Raw genomic sequence first — 16,399 nt, forward strand, 5'->3', positions numbered from 1 at the left:
CAAACAATTACCACCAACATTTTTGGGCACTAAATTCTTACCTGATTTTAGCTCGTCTTGAATTTCAATTCGATAGTCATAGGGCTACTTAGTAAAATATCTAAAAGAAAATATTTTCCGGAAGAGCTATGGCATCAAATTTTCTCATTAATTACATGCACCAGTAGGCCTATTTTTTCCTGCATAATTTTTGCCATGCTTCATGCAATAGGCCACCATCCTGTACAATGACTCCATAAACTGTGATTTAATGTAGGCTAGGCTATCAAATTAAGGTCAGGTTTACATTGGAAAGCCTACTGCCAATTATTGTGAAAACAATATTTGTCAGCCTAATATTTTATTTTGCCTAGTAGGCCTAGGCCTACCGGTAAGTCAAATGTATTCATAAACATAAACACAGCTTTCACTGACCAAAGTACAATTCCTAGTGTTTTTTTAAGTACCATATAGCTCAAATAGTCTGCAAAACAATAATATTTCAAAATAAAATAAAACATCCAGGATTCATGTAGACTTAGCATTGATTGCATAATGAGTTGACCAACTAAATGTCAACTAATATTACCTGAGAAGTGGAGGTGCCACATCCACTGTTGTCGTCATCGCACCCCGCCATATTGGACAAACCTACCGAAGACAGGAATACTGGCTGCTGAGGGAATAGGTGGAAGGACCTGAGTACGTGTGGCTGATTAAAGTTTACATGAGTTAAATATCTATGCATTGGACCAATTAATAAAGTGCCAGATCTGAGGCAGGACGTGGTTCGGGGGTTATTTTCTTCCTCGTTAAAAGGACTTCGGTAGATGATGACTTCCCTGACCCAAAGGAGCTCGGGCCTGGTGCAAAGGCGGACTGAAGCCTCGCGTTCTGCTGCAGCCGACAAGGAGAGGGGATCTGGGGACGAGGACTACGAGGCTCGACGCGGGGATGAACAAGACGACGATGACAGCGGAGATTCCAAAGAAACTCGACTCACTCTTATGGAAGAAGTATTGCTTCTGGGACTGAAGGACCGAGAGGTTTCATAAACTACGTTATATTACTTGTAGATAACGAGATATTTGTTTTAGAATTCCTGACTCTGTAATGATAAGTGGCTTACTTTCATTAGCCAGATAGCTAGCAAGATGGTAAACAAGCGACGTTAGGCTACCTAGCCAGTTGCTATGCTAGGCTACATCCCATATCAGAGACGACAATCTTTTCAGTAAGCTTTGCCCCTAAGCAAAACCTTGGCAAATTCGCACTGACATGACGTGTATTGTGAATTGCTAAGTAAAGGTAACCATACAGTAAAGCACTGATCTGTATATGTCTGGCAATAGTTAACATGAACAGTGATCTTGACAGCCTAAATGTAATTTTGCCTGCAAGTAAGATCGCTAAATTAGCTGGTTAGCACTCTGGGAAACGTATCATTAGCTAACCAGACACACAAAGTTCACTATCGTGTGGCAAGTTAACGATAGTGAAATTTCGTAACAGCAATGTCAATACTCGAAATAAGAGATTACAAGTGAATGTGCGTCAAATAACTGCTTTAATCCATGCTGATCAACGTCAAGTCTATTTAACATGCATTCATACTGCGATTTCAGCTGTTATTGCAAGATGTAACGTTATTGTACATCGTGTAACTTAAACTCAGAGTTGTACTGTAAACTGTAGCTCACTACATTCTGTTCATGACATTACATAATTTATAAGATTAAATGCGCAAAGACATATTTACAGGACTCGAATTAAAGTATATCACATGTTGCCATTAGTATTAGGTCGCGTGGGTAGGCTCCAAGCCAATACAGGTTAGACATGTGTAATTTAGCGAAAGTAATTGATGCATTGCATGATTTAGTCATATTGTCACGGTGTCTAATATTTGAAGTTGCTTTCATAACTGCTTTTGTTTTCATCTGAGCCTGATCACACAATCCCTGCCAAAAGCTACCATGTAACCTGTAGTGTCATATCTCACCATAACTTTGTTATGAAGAGGCAGGACTCACACCCATGGTCACCAGTGTACTGAGTGTAGGTTTGCATTTGTCTTGAATTAGTTTACTTTAAATACTCCCCCTCTAATCTATTGTTTTGTTTGACATGGCCTTTGCAAAAGTTGATTTTATCTCAAACTTATAGGAGTCTTTCATGTTTCCGCGTTCAAGAGGAAACAAGATAGTGCCATATGAGTGGTTTTGAAGGAACCTTTTCATTTGAGAAGGCCAGTGGCTTAGAAGCTGCTGAATAAGTTCTTCGGTGACTGTCATTAGTAGCTTGCTACTCTGTAACTAGTCAACGTTTGTTCCACACTGGATTGATTTACTGTTCCTAACTTAAAAATACTCTAGCATTCTTCTGCTGTGAAGTCTCATAGATCATGGCAGTGTTCACCGATAGCCAAGTAAACCGACTAAACCGACACAAACAGAATGCTGAATTACATGTGAGACTGGACATGCAAGCAGGAAAGACATTGAGGGCACAACGCCTCAGAAAGAAGAAATATTCTGTATAAGTCCCAATGTAACCACTCTCAACATGGCATCTCCCAGACTCTTGTCAAACAAACATCCGTTGAGGGATGAAGCTTTGTTATCTTATCCTCTCCCCCCCACAATTTAACACTCGGAATATGAGCACATCAAGATCTGCAGGGTAGCTTCCCAGTTTGAGTAGGAGTCCCCATCCTTGCCAGATGTAGCCTTTCCAGTGGTTTCTTCTGTGGGACCCCAGGGGGGATTGGCACATGGTTCTGCTTCTGCTTCTGCATTCTACATCTGAATCTCTATCTGCAAGGAAAAGATTATTATTCTAATATCAACAATGTTGAAGTCCTCATTAGACTGCTGTAAAACTGTATTACTTAACCCCGAAAGAGCAGGGACTCTCGATCCTGTGATGGGGAGGGGTCTTGTGTGTATGGTGTAAGTCACATTAGACAAAAGCCTCTGCTGATTGAACAGACTTGAATGTAAACAAAGATTAGCAGGTGTAAGCAGACGTGGTAGCCACTGACCTAATGCTACATGGTGTGGGCAATTATGTCAGGTGTGATTATTCAGCAAACGCCCTGGTTGTAAAGGGATGTCTGGATGACTCTGCATGACGTCAGTAGAGTGGTCTAAACGAGAACACACTTTCTGTCTTGGTCTCGCTCTGTCAAACACACACACACACATACTCACATACTTAAATATACACACACACACACACACAGTTGTCACTGGAAAGTCTGCTCACAGCAGTCCTCTCCTGTGCTTTATATACAGGTCAAGATGGAGAATTAAAGTAGGCACCCTTTCTTTGAGATCAATGCTAGTGGTCTGAACTAGCAGTACAGCTGAACTGACCATGCCAGTAACCAGATGATGCCAAACTACAGATTGGTTTTCGTAATGTATGGAAGAGAATGGTGATATGGATGGATTAAGAGAAGGTAGTCATATTGCGGTGTTTTTATGTAGGTCAGCGTTGCTCACTTAATAGCTTATTGATGTGTTGCATATTGTTTTCTATTGTTGTATTGGTTAGTGAGCTTTTGAAACAGGAAGTTGTTTTTCAAATGGGTTCCAAAAGAATCTTGGTGATCCACGCTGAGATGGCTCCTCAGATTTATTTGAATTTAATCGTGCCTGGTATTTAGCAAAAGCTTTTATCCAAACAGACACAGACTCCCAATAAATGGAGTGGACATAGGCCTGATCAGCATCATTTAAATACACCATATGAGTATGTCGCCTGGCCTCCGAGACCATTTGGTCAAGGTAACGTTTTGAGCAATGAGTATTGTTCTTTAGCATTCCTAAGGGCAACAATGTCTTTTTCTGGAGAATAATCGTCATGATCATCCAGTCAGAACACATGAAACCGGTTATGTGGTTGACTAGCAACATTGCTTAAAGAGTTGCCCCATGTATTAGCACCTTTAGAGTTCATGAGATGGGGTGTAGAAGTTTTGAGTGAAAATATACATTCACCACCAAAGTAAAATAAGCATAATAAACATTTCTTTAAAAGCATCCAAGTCGAGCGCAAATGGTTTTAAATTAGCAAATTAAAGTTTTTCCCTCTCCTAGTGTAAGAAGTGCACTGAACGGTGGGATGTGTGGGTGGCACTTTCCAGTAGGAACAGTGAGCTTCCGTGTCTGACACATTCGACGGCAATCGCTCATGAACATGCTGCGAACCCGAAACCGCAGAGTGCAGTCCATGTGTTTGGCTGAATGTGCGAGCAGGCCACGGTGCTGCTGTTTAGCCCTGGCCTTGAATGAAGGCCGTGTTGCGCATAGGGCTTTTTCTGTTCTTGGAGCCTTCCCTGCTCTACAAAGCCAGCCTTGTCTCCCTCTGAAGGGTGGAAAGGGTTAGGCCTAGCAGGCAAAACGCGCCGGGAGCATGACGCTGTATTTGGACGAGCTCGGCGCAGACAGATTAAGAGCTGTCCCCGAGCCTGCGTTTCCCCACAAGCCGCCTCCCAGCTTTGCTGAAGGGGCTCCTTTTACAGTGCACTGTTTTACAGTATGTACTGTACTCAGTGTACCGAGTCTGAATGGGCCGTTGTAGGCCGCCATAGGCCTAATACTAAACTTTTATGTCATTTTTATCATAGTATTTCTTACACTGTGTACACGGAAAGGTGTCATTATCAAGTTTACTTTTATGCATCATTTAGTGTTTAGGTCTTTAGCGAGCGGTGCTAGAACTAAAGCGTAAGATCTGACACGATCAGAGCATTCGCAGCAGATATGTCTGACCTCACGCTTAAAGATCTTTCAAGTTTTTTCTGAGTTGAGTTGAGTCATGTCTGAGTCGGAGGCCTAACACAAGTGCTCCAGCTGGCTGTAAAAACCTGTGATGTCCGGGTCAACGTACAGCTCAAGAAAGTAGCAGGCAGCTCAGAGGTAAAATTGTAGCTAGAATGTGTACTCTGTACAGAGAAAAGGGAACAACTGCTGTCTGATGCATATCTCTTCTATGGCCCCAGGGACTAATCTGTTACAAGGAGAGGCATCATTAGATCCCTCCTCATCCGCCTGTTAGACGCATTGTAGAAACCGGACAGGAGCCTCATCTACATGCACAAACCCCTCTCATCCATAGCAACTTACAGGACCGTGAAAGTCCATCCATGCTCTCCCAGGGGGTAAAACCTATGTATGACCTTGGCATTGTTTCAACCAATTAGTGGATGTGTGCATGCTAGAATGTCTATTTTTGTGCCTGTTTAAGTTAGCAGAAGCACAACGATTTGCATAGGGTCACAGGGTCATTAAGATGCTAACACATTGAGCCATCATGCTTTCATGAAATCAATGCAAACGCCTGTTCTTTCGTGTGTCTTGTGTCTTTTTCACATGGCATGGTTGCTGCTGCTGGCGTGGCCTTCAGGGCTACACATCGTTCTGGAACGACTGCATCTCGTCAGGCCTGCGCGGCTGCATGCTCATCGAGCTGGCGATCCGAGGCCGCCTGCAGCTGGAGGCCTGTGGCATGAGGAGGAAAAGCCTGCTGTCCCGCAAGGTGAGACGCCACAGCCGGACTCTTAGTTTCTTTGGTTTTTTTGCCCCCACCCGTCTCTGTTTACCCCCCTGTTTCACTCACAAGCCTCACAAGGTACAAAGCTTCTGTTGCCCCAATCTATCCCTCTCCCTCCCTCCTCTTATCGGTCTGTCTTTTTCTCTATTCACTTCTCACACTCACACACCTACACTCACATCAGGTTATGTTTATAAAATCAGTGTAATTTAACTTTCTCACACTCACCTCATGTTATGTTAAGTGTAATTTATTGTTAGTTAGAGAAATATTCTGATAAATCCCGTCTTTGGACTGACGAGGGGTGTGAAATACATAAAGGAATTTTCTGAATTTTTTGGACATGTATGGGCATAATTCCTACCAGGCTGTTCTTCTTGTCTTGCCTGCAAATCTCTCCTTCAGTGCCTCTGTCTCAGTAAAGCCCAGTGCATGTAACCCCCTCCCAGCTATGTGTTTGCGTCTCTCCTTTTGCTAATGTTGTCATTTACTGCACATCTGGGAATGTGTGGCTTTGGGGAAAGAAAGCGCTCTTCCAGGTTTTGGACTTGGTCTTGTCAGTGCTGACATCTCATGTTACACTGTGTTGTAACTAAATTTATGCCCAGAATTCATTTCTTGAAAGATCCAGAGTTGGTTTTCTCACACAAACCACATTTCAGATAGTTTTTACTCTCAGTTTGAATGGATGAGTTAATTTATTTATTTATTTATTTATATATATATATATATATATATATATATATATATAAAATATATATATATATATATAATATATATACAAATACAAACAAACAGACAGACAAAGTGACGGGTAGAGAAGACTAGGACAGGGTAGATGATTGTGTGTCGGGGTTCAATTCTGGTCATATAGTGGAGAGTTGGATGAGTTTAAGGAAAAGATCTCTTTTCTTAACAAGGCAGCAATCTTTACTAGTTCTTTGTGCTTTACCTGTAACTCAAGTTGAATTAATTTCAACTTTGTTGCGAGGCATTTTGTGAGTTATTAGTTTGCATGTGAATCGGTGAAGTAACATTAATAGTGGTCTCCTGTTGCTAATCTCTTACAATCTGAATGGGGCTTAATTTTTGGAATGTAGAATCCAGAGGACTAGCCTGATGTCGTCATACTCAAATTCTAGTCAGAATATGAGTCTGATACTGCTCCATTGGGATGTGATTATGGGGCATGTTTCAACCAATACAGGCGGTGAATCCTGTAGGAAGAACACCTGAACCATCCTTCTTCTCCACTATTGCCTTAACATTGTTTTCTGGTCATTATTGCACTGTTAATATCTTCTACAACAGACGCAATGGCGAAATCTAAATGTCTACCTTCTACCAACAGCGTTTTTGTTAGGGAGAACAGGGATGAATGAAACACTTTGTAATTAAACGTCATTTACAAATACTTCGTACCATACTGAAAGCTAATATTTTGTCACTAGCAACCTACATCTGTCCTCTGTCAAACACAGTTGCATTTTCAGCTCTGAACAAAACATTTCTTCTGGTCCGAACCGCTCTGGTTCAGGCATAGTTGCTCCACAACGGAACAAGTCCAGACCGAACTTCCTGACCTCAAATGTTGTGGGCGGGACTAAGTTCGGCTGGCATCCAGGCTACCAGAGGACGTGTGTCACTGAACGTTCTGAGATACTCTTTCCTGCGGAGTATTGACTGTACACAGAGGAGCAAAGAGCACTGTATTTGCAAGGCTCAGGGGGTACAAATTGCGCAGACTGTTTGACAGTGGACGGGTTCCTGTATTTGCGGAGGCTTGGATATTTGCTTTGGAATGAGGGAGTGCAGAGGACGACTGAAAAATGTACTTTCTGACAATATTTACTCGTGTTTAGATCGCAGTCGAAATGTGTTTGGGTGGCCGAAGGTTCATCTGCCTCACCACTAGAAAATATGGAGAATTCATCTATGTGCACCGTGAGCCACTAGGGGGAGTTGTTGAACATCTAAGGATGGAGGTCAAGGAAAAGGTTGGCACAAGCCAAGCAGAAACGGCTGGTTGAATCCTGGTAAAGCTTCCAGGTCAAACCTGCTTTCACACTCTTTGGATCGGTCATGTGGAAAGGTCCCAGCAGGCTATTCCAAGGCCAGTTAGTCCTGCTCCATGCCATTATGCACAAAGAAATCTATACATCTGTCCCACAACAGTGAATGTCCACATGAACAGACGCTTTTGTCACAAATGACCTTGAGTAGAAATATGTATTTTCATTTGTGTGTGCACTCCCTGGGTATCCAGCATATGGGATGTCCACATCTTCAGTTTCGAGTGATGAGAGCCTAAAGGCCGTCACACACAGCCGGCGATGCGATAGTGGAACGCAACATTGGGATTCTGTTAGTCGCTTTATTACACACACTACTGGCGATGCAATCACCCAGGCGACGCGACACGGTCACCCATCGATTCAGTGGAGATGTACTGACCAATCGCCCTGAAAAAGAGAAAGGGGCCAATTAGAGCGATGCAACGGTCGCCCCGTCGTTCCACTTGCCGTGTGTGTTGCCTCATTCACTTCAATAGATTCTATTCAATTTTGCCAGTCGCCCACCATAAATCGCCGTCTGGTCGCCGGCCGTGTGTGTAGGCCTTTAGGAGTGTGAAGCAGTGCTGTTTTAGAGGCAGTACCTCCAGCAGTGAACCTCCCCTGTAAAGGAGCCTCCGGCAGGCTCCAGCAAGCCTCCTGTCCTCTCCACTAGGGCTGAATTTATGAAGTGGCGGCCATCAGCCATCTGCGCTGCTCTTGTTCTCTCCTTTTTCTTTCACTCTCTCTTTTGTTTTTTGTTTTTTATTTCATTCTAAGCATGTTTATGTTAGCTGTGGTGGATGCACATCTCGTGTGTGTGTGTGTGTGTGTGTGTGTACGTGGTGTATGTGCATTATTTAAGCGTCTCGGCCATAGTACTGGATGTTCTGTGCCGTGCCACCCTTGAGCTGTGAGGGATGGTCTGCTCACAGGCTCCCTCATGTATAATGCTGGCCAGCTGTGCGGACCTGCCTTACTGTAAGCTGCTAGCTCCAGAGAGCAAGGGGATGCTGTCAGAAAATGTCTGTGGTGTGAAATTCTAGAATATCAGATGCCCGACTTCTAGAACGTTTATGAGCTGTGAGTTATAGGATGTTTATTAGCCAGGATGTTAGAATGTTATGTGTTTTTGAGGCTCTTGTTAAATATGTGCTTTTGAAAAAAAATTGTTAGATGAGTAGGAAATTGACCAGTTTAAAATGGCTTGTTCTATTCAGCTGTCTTTTGAAGTATTTCAGCTGTATTGACATGACGTGATGGAAGCTTATTCCTCTCTGTTTTGCATGTGCTATGGATAATATGGCTCGTATCACCTTGTGGGTTATCGGGTCAATACTGTGCTCATATACTCCGTTCTTTCTTAGATCATTTAATTGCACCTTTTATTGCTATTTAGTTTTAAACTATTTAGTTCCCCCAAAGCATAGTAGTGTAGCTACTACCCTTGAGAAACTGCCGTTTTACTTTCATATGCTGCTGCTAAGTTTATTTCAGTCTTGCACTGCTGACCTCAAAAACATAAAACGTAGTCCCCTCACACAAATGGTTCTCCATTGAATCTATAGCTCACCAAACCTATGCAAGCGTCATACACTTTGAGTGTTTATGTTGGTGCATGACTGGTGTGTTGGTGTAGCTCTGCACTTCACCGTGCTTATTGGGGAAAATTAACAAACTCCATGGAGTAGATAAATAGATAAAGATTTATCATAGTTTATAAATCTAATTTGGAAAGCGATTTGTTTGGTTACACTTTACACTCGTTATACAGCCTCTCCTGCCTCAGCTCCAGACCGTAGTCAGATCATTATAGGATGCTTCTAGACCGAAGTCAGCACCCAGGTCACTTCAACTGCAGGTCGAGTGCAACAAGCAGACTCAAGACATGGCTTAAGTGCGAGAGATTGCAGCTTTAGTCAATGACCAATAATTTAAGCTATGCATAAGTCTCCTTCATTAACTTTGCTTTGGTTGCAAGCTTCCATCTCCTACCTTCTAGCTATTCAGCTGCGTTTCTCTATCTCTCTAGATCACTCACAGTCTACACCAAGTTGTTCTGAATGGAGCAACACCACTCATAAGAGTGTATATTGTCTAGGATGTCTTGTCCTTTTTAGTTGCCCCATCACCATCATTTAGTGACTAGGGAGAGATAGTGTGCAAAATGGTCTTATTGATAATGTGTTCAAGTGAAAGGAGGAGACCGTGCCAGTGTGGAGACTTGTTTCTCACTGAGAGTTTTCTTTATTTTTGGTTTGAAATAGCCTGCTAATATATGTTTTATGCACATTATTATTAATTATATAATAATAATAATAATAATTTCATTTTTGGCTTATTGTAACAACCAAAGTAGATAAAAGTACACCTGTCTCCCAATTTATTGCATTTTTATGCTAGCCTAATAGTTATTTTTGTAGTAGAAATATTGGCATCGGTGCTTGGTCTCAGCAAGTATGCAAATGTAAATACTCATACTCAGTTTGAAGCAAATGGTAACTTAGCAGTTCATAGCTTGGTCCTGCCCATCTAAATCTTTCAGGGAGCTCTAGTCTGGAACACCATAGTTCATAACCGTTTCCCCCAGACAAGAAAAATCTCAGGCCAATCAGCGAAACCGAAATTTGCAGTGCAGAATGCAGAAATTTATTTACAGCAAAGGTAGACCTACATGCATTGTTTCCTGACTGTTAATGCTGTTTATTGTCGGTTTGTAAAGTTTAGGCAACGTTGGATGTAACATTATACTGTACTATACTGCTGCCCAAAATTGGCCTACTCACTTGCAATTATCCAAAAATTCCCCCAGTTTCAAGAAACACACCTATAGGAAAGATGATTTTAAAGATGCCCCCAGAGTGTACCACTGTAGCTGCCTGACTACTCTAGCTGTTGGCTGCAGCAACTCAAGCTAGGTAGTATCAGTTCTCCTTTAAATGCATCCATACTGATTCATTGTAGCATACCGACAGGTGGTTTGCCTATAGTCTACTCTAGATACAAGTGCATTGTAAGTCTCCAGTGTTTTTCATGTGTTTCTTTACCACACTGGCCACTGTTACTACCTCTGTATTGAAACTACAGGTGAATGTTGAGTATTCAGTCAGGACTCAAGTTCAGCAGAGAACTGGGTCTAAGAGAGCTGTGTGTTGTGTGCAGGTCATCTGCAAGTCGGACGCCCCCACAGGAGACGTGCTGCTGGACGAGGCCCTGAAGCACATTAAGGACACCCAGCCCCCCGAGACTGTGCAGAGCTGGATCGAGCTCCTCAGTGGTGAGTGAAGCACTAGACCCACTCAAGACATGCACATACAACCTCACAAACCCCTGAGATGCATTAGGGACATCAAGCCCCCAGGAACCGTGCAGAGGTAGATCAAGCTCTTTAGTTTTGAGAGCAGCTCTAGACACGCTCTCTCTCTCTCTCTCTCTCTCTCTCTCTCTCTCTCTCTCTCTCTTTTTCGCTCTCTCTCTCTCTCTCTCTTTCTCGCTTGCTCTCTCTCTCTCTCTCTCTCTCTCTCTCTCTCTCCCCCTCCTCTCAGTCTGGCTCTCCTTGCCTCTCTGTCTCTTCCCCTTCAAGCTTGTATTTCAGCCTCTACTATACACACAGAGCTCGTTTAGATTTTTGCTAAGTCATTTGATCAGATGTTTAATTTATAGTGAAAGACTGATAATATTGGACATGTTTTGCTTTATTCCCTGTTATCACTGAAGCAGTATATTGAGGAGTGTGTGAACTTGAAGTTGAGATTTGCTAGTGTCAGACCAGCCTTTGATCTGGAGAGGTAGGGCCAGTCGCTCGGGGCTTACGAGCTGAGCAGGAAGTGGCTCTCCATAGGGAGCTGTGGGGTCAGAGGTGCCTTCAAAGCAAGGAGAGAGGACAGGGGATGAAGGGCAAATCTGCTGGGAATTAGACCCCAGGCTGTAAATGTATTGGGAGTGGAGAGACCCTGTGATCACCCAAAGCATTAGCCAGTGCAAACTCAGGAACAGGAACTTGAGCCTCCAACAAAGTCAGCAGTGTGTTCACTTCATATGATGAGCTTACATATGGCTAACCTGTGACCAAACACTTGTATTTATTTTTTTTCATGTGGCTTTGAAGCTACTGAAAACACTTCATCAGATTACTTAAGATGTAGCTTGCAGATTTTTACAGAGTGGTGTCTACTATTCAAGTATTTAGCCCCTAGTAGTGCTGGGCGGTATGACCAAAAATGTATATGACGGTATTTTTTTCATGCATAATCAGATGTTCACAGCATTTTCTACAGGTTGAGAGAGGAATTGCTGCAGTACATTGACTAAGGATGCTCTATTTTACTGTCATGATGTAGAATAACTCATGGTAACTCAGGTAATGCAGTTTTGCATGGCCCCAGAAAATGATGCTGTTTACAAAGAGCCACTCATGATGAAGAATCTAATCAGAATGCAAAGACAATTGCAGTCAAAATACAGAACTTTTACTGTGCAAATTTCATGAACATCTTGTATAAAACCAATACAAAAAATAGTGCAACTTGCAATAATTATACTTTTTTGAAAATTATACAATTTAAAATAAAACCTCTCTGCTAATATGCTTACTCTGTCAAATAGGCCTATCAGAAACATGCCTTATTGTTATTGTGTGGTTTACATGACGTTAGTGGTAGGTGGTAGGCTAACGTTAACTTCATGTGGATGTCTTGTTAGCCTGCCATGAGCTTCAGTTCGGTTCACTAGGCAAAAAATGATTGATGACAGTCAGGATCATTTCTAACTAGCCAGCTCGTATTGCTCAGTTCATGTCTATAACATGCTTTACCTGCTACCTGGATAATTTCAGTGAATATTCTTAAGGTGAAATGAATGATAAGATCATTAAACTTCACTGTGTTCGGTGGGTTGCTAACTAACATCATCACCTACTAGCCAGCTAGTTACAGCTGTTGAACAATCTCAATAGAATTTTCGTGACGGTAAATCCCTTTCAATGCAGTATACCTTCACTTTTTTACTTAACTAAAGAAACAATTTAAGGTATTCTGTGCAACACCCTTAAATAAACCCCTTACCTAAGGAGAAATTAAGCCTTAAGGGTCATACTTCAGGGGAAAAACTTAGGGTGTTTTATGTTTACCCTCACTATGCCTTGCAGTCGTACCATGCCTGCGTGTGAAAAATGTCCCGTCTGAAACACTGTCGCGCGGCGCAGCGTTCCAAACGTATAATCAAATACACCGGTATGGCGGTATATTAAAAATTCATATCATAACGAAAATATACACCGGTATACGGTGTGAACCGGTATACCGCCCAGCACCAAGCTTGCTTGTAACTACTGAACTGACACTTTCATATAATGGTGTTGTCCAGTCAAGAAATGCAGATGGCTATCCCAATTATTTGAGGTTGAATGCGGGGAGTGAGCACTAGAGGCTATGTTTAGCAAAAGCTAGCATCAGCTTTAAAGTATTTAAGGACCGAAATAATTATGGGCCACTAAACTTCAGTCTGTTATTCTCCCTCCATCTTTTTGTTTCTCTCTCTCTCTTCCTCCCGGCAGGTGAAACCTGGAACCCACTGAAGCTGCACTATCAGCTGCGGAACGTACGCGAGCGTCTGGCCAAGAACCTGGTGGAGAAGGGCGTGCTGACCACGGAGAAGCAGAACTTCCTGCTGTTCGACATGACCACGCACCCGCTCACCAACAGCAACATCAAGCAGCGGCTCATCAAGAAGGTGCAGGAGGCCGTGCTGGAGAAGTGGGTGAATGACCCGCACCGCATGGACAAGCGCATCCTGGCGCTCATCTTCCTGGCGCACTCGTCCGACGTGCTGGAGAACGCCTTCGCGCCGCTCCTGGACGACCAGTACGACCTGGCCATGAAGCGCGTGCGGCAGCTGCTGGACCTGGAGCCCGAGGGCGAGAGCATGAAGACCAACGCCAACGAGCTGCTCTGGGCCGTGGTGGCCGCCTTCACCAAATGAGAAGTTGGGGGGTAGTGTCTCATGCTGCCCCCACCCAACCACCCACCCACCCCCTTCCCCCTCTTGGGATTGGCCACAGTGGAAAACCGGCTGATGTTATTTGGGGATGGGAGGGAAGGGGAGAGGTGGACAGTTGACTCAGACTCTTGCTCTTGCGTCCTCCCCTCCCCACCCCCTTCCCGCCCCGCCCCATCTCAGCCGCTCGCCCCAAACATTCGGAAGGGGTGGATGACTTGGCTGTCATTCTCTGGTTTTCTCCCCCTCTCCTTTGTAGATAAGTCCCCACCTCCCAAACCCCCCCTCATCTGTCCCCCTCCTCATCGGTCCTCAATGAGATATCACTGAAACGATCACAGTTGATTTCTTTTCTTTTTTTTCTTTCTCTTCCTTTTACCCCGGCTGTGGGGGTAGAGAGAGAAGCATGCCAGTTCCTGTTGAATCAGAATGTGCAGGACGCCTGAACGTTTGGGAGCCACCTAGCTGTAAACTCTTTGCCGTGTGTAGGCTCGGCCCTACAGTGTCCATGGGACTAATCATGTGCTTCAATTGTGTTCCCCACAGGCTTGGGTTTGACATCGCAGCATCACCAAGTAAGAGAAGATTTAAAACAAAAAAATAACAACAACAACAAAAAAAACCAAGTAGGGATGAGATTTGGGTGCACAATACAGCCTGCTCGATCTAGTTGGACTGCCAGTGGTAATCCTGACCGTTTTCAGTCACCTCCTAAAGGAATACTTTGATCGTGAACCCAACTCGAAAGAAATTCACCTGCATTAAAATTAATTGAAAACTTTCAATAAAGGAAGTGTCTTTGTGAACTGTAAATTCATTATGGGGGAAAAAAAAAATCTCAAAATGATAAGTTGAATAGTTCCATTCAGCAATGCATTTGTGTGTGTAGCATTGTGCAAAACCAATCAGCCAAAAATAACTAGTAATTTGGCTTCTATCCATCCTTACATCACTATAATTAAACTAAACTAGGTGGATGAACTCTAAACTAGGTGGATGAAAGGTACCCGAGCACAGGAGTTGCTTGGTCAAACTGTCATCTCCCAGGTTACTCAGTATGGTTGTAGGGCCTCGTGCTGCAGAAAGCCCAGGACATGTGGGAACCAAGGTTTTAGCCCTCTACATCCAATGTTTTGCTGGGAGGAACCCTAGGTGACCCTCTACACTTGAAACGGCCTCTCTTAATTAGAGTTCCCCCTGTCTGAATCTCCCTACACTGGAAGGGGTTTGGGGTGTGGTGGCACCTGGCCTTCTGCTGTGCTTCAGCATGATGGAGACACCGAGTAGGAAGGAGTGAGTGAATTGGTGAGGAGGAATGAAATAAGATTTTAGGGGGAACATTGTCAGGTCTGATGGGCCCATGTTCTGGATGAACGTGATAACTGAGGGCTTTATACCTTTCTCCAGTGCTTGAGCTGTCCTCGTGTTGTTGCTGTTCATGTGGTGAACAGCCGGTCAGCCCAATGGCTTCAGTTACAATATTGACCTTTTGTTTTTCTTCTCTATCATTACACGCCTCTTACACTATGCTCTACCTCTCAGAACACTTTTATTTCCTTTTCTTTTAATTTTTACATTTTTCATTTCATTCTGTGTGTCTCTGGTAGGCCAGTTGTTCCAAGACTGCCTCTGCTGTTTTTTAATTGACCCAAAATCAACTAATCAAAGACTTGTCATTGGTGTACCAGCTTAATGCCACGTAGCAAGAGGTGAAGGAACGTGTCTGATATGATGAACTCCCTCCTGTCTGACCTCATGCACATGTTATGTAGATCTGTTTTCGAACTCTAACCTTAATCTGTAGAGTTGGTCTTGACATGGTCATCAGTATGCTCTCAAGCTGTCATTTCATTATTTGGCTAACGCAGACTGCTTGGTTATTATGTACGTAAAACATGGATACGTATCGAAATTGACTCGTTTTACCACAAGAATCAAAATTTGGATCTTTTTGTTTGTTTGTTTGTTTTGTTAATATTTTCCCTTTACATTTCCATGTTTTGCTATGGTATGTATACTCGTCCTTAAACTTGGTTCATACACAACAACAATAAACAACAGCTCAAATGGGTATTTTTCTAATTGTTAATTCTATGGTGTGTCCAACTCTCCACACAAGTATCCTGTCAGCAATCTGATAATCAGTAGACGTTCTATTTTGAAAGGATGACCTGCACGGTGACAACTGAAGGGAGTCAACCACATTTCAGCCCAGCTTTGTGTATAGCATTTCAATAAGCATTGCAAATGGAGCATCCAATATCTCCGTGGTAACCTCTCACCTGTCGTGTGGTTGTCCTCTTCAAACCAGCTGCCTCACGCGGCATGGTTTCAGTTACAGATGTGTATCCCAATGTTTCTGGACTTGTAAGCATCTTTTATAAAGAATTTATAAGCAGAGTCTATACCCTAATATTTTCATGTTGCATTACTTTTTTCGGTCTTTTTTTCACTCTTTGTTACTGTTTTTATTTCTTTGGTTAATTGAAATGTAATCACTTGATATTACATTTGATTATGTTTGCTTCATTTCATTTAAATCAGTAATAGATATTATAGGCTTGGCTCCTACCTACTAGCTGCTTTTGCATATACTGTATGTAGCAGAGACAATAGACAGGTTGACGATTCTGTTGATTTAATCCACTTACAGCAAAGGGGATGATGGATATTGTGATGGGCTATATATAAATATATTATATATTTCTTTATATATGTATGTGTTCAGAGAACCTCTGGAAAAAAATATGAATGAATGCTCGCAAAGGGACCCTTAATCTGTACACTTTGTTTTTGCCATGAAATAAACATTGTTC

The 16,399-nt window shown here is 42.9% G+C and overlaps 1 protein-coding gene across 1 annotated transcript; it reads left to right on the forward strand.

Moving 5' to 3' along the window:
* Positions 1-595: 595 nt before the first annotated feature.
* Positions 596-13,572, forward strand: golph3a (golgi phosphoprotein 3a). The gene is made up of 4 exons (XM_048243258.1): positions 596-1,025; positions 5,392-5,523; positions 10,752-10,866; positions 13,144-13,572. Exons 1-4 carry the CDS (start codon positions 810-812, stop codon positions 13,566-13,568), a joined length of 888 nt encoding a protein of 295 aa, XP_048099215.1. The 5' UTR covers positions 596-809; the 3' UTR covers positions 13,569-13,572.
* Positions 13,573-16,399: the final 2,827 nt, after the last annotated feature.

The sequence above is a fragment of the Alosa alosa genome, chromosome 5 (genome assembly GCF_017589495.1).
Source record: "Alosa alosa isolate M-15738 ecotype Scorff River chromosome 5, AALO_Geno_1.1, whole genome shotgun sequence".
NCBI classification, from domain to species: Eukaryota; Metazoa; Chordata; class Actinopteri; order Clupeiformes; family Clupeidae; genus Alosa; species Alosa alosa.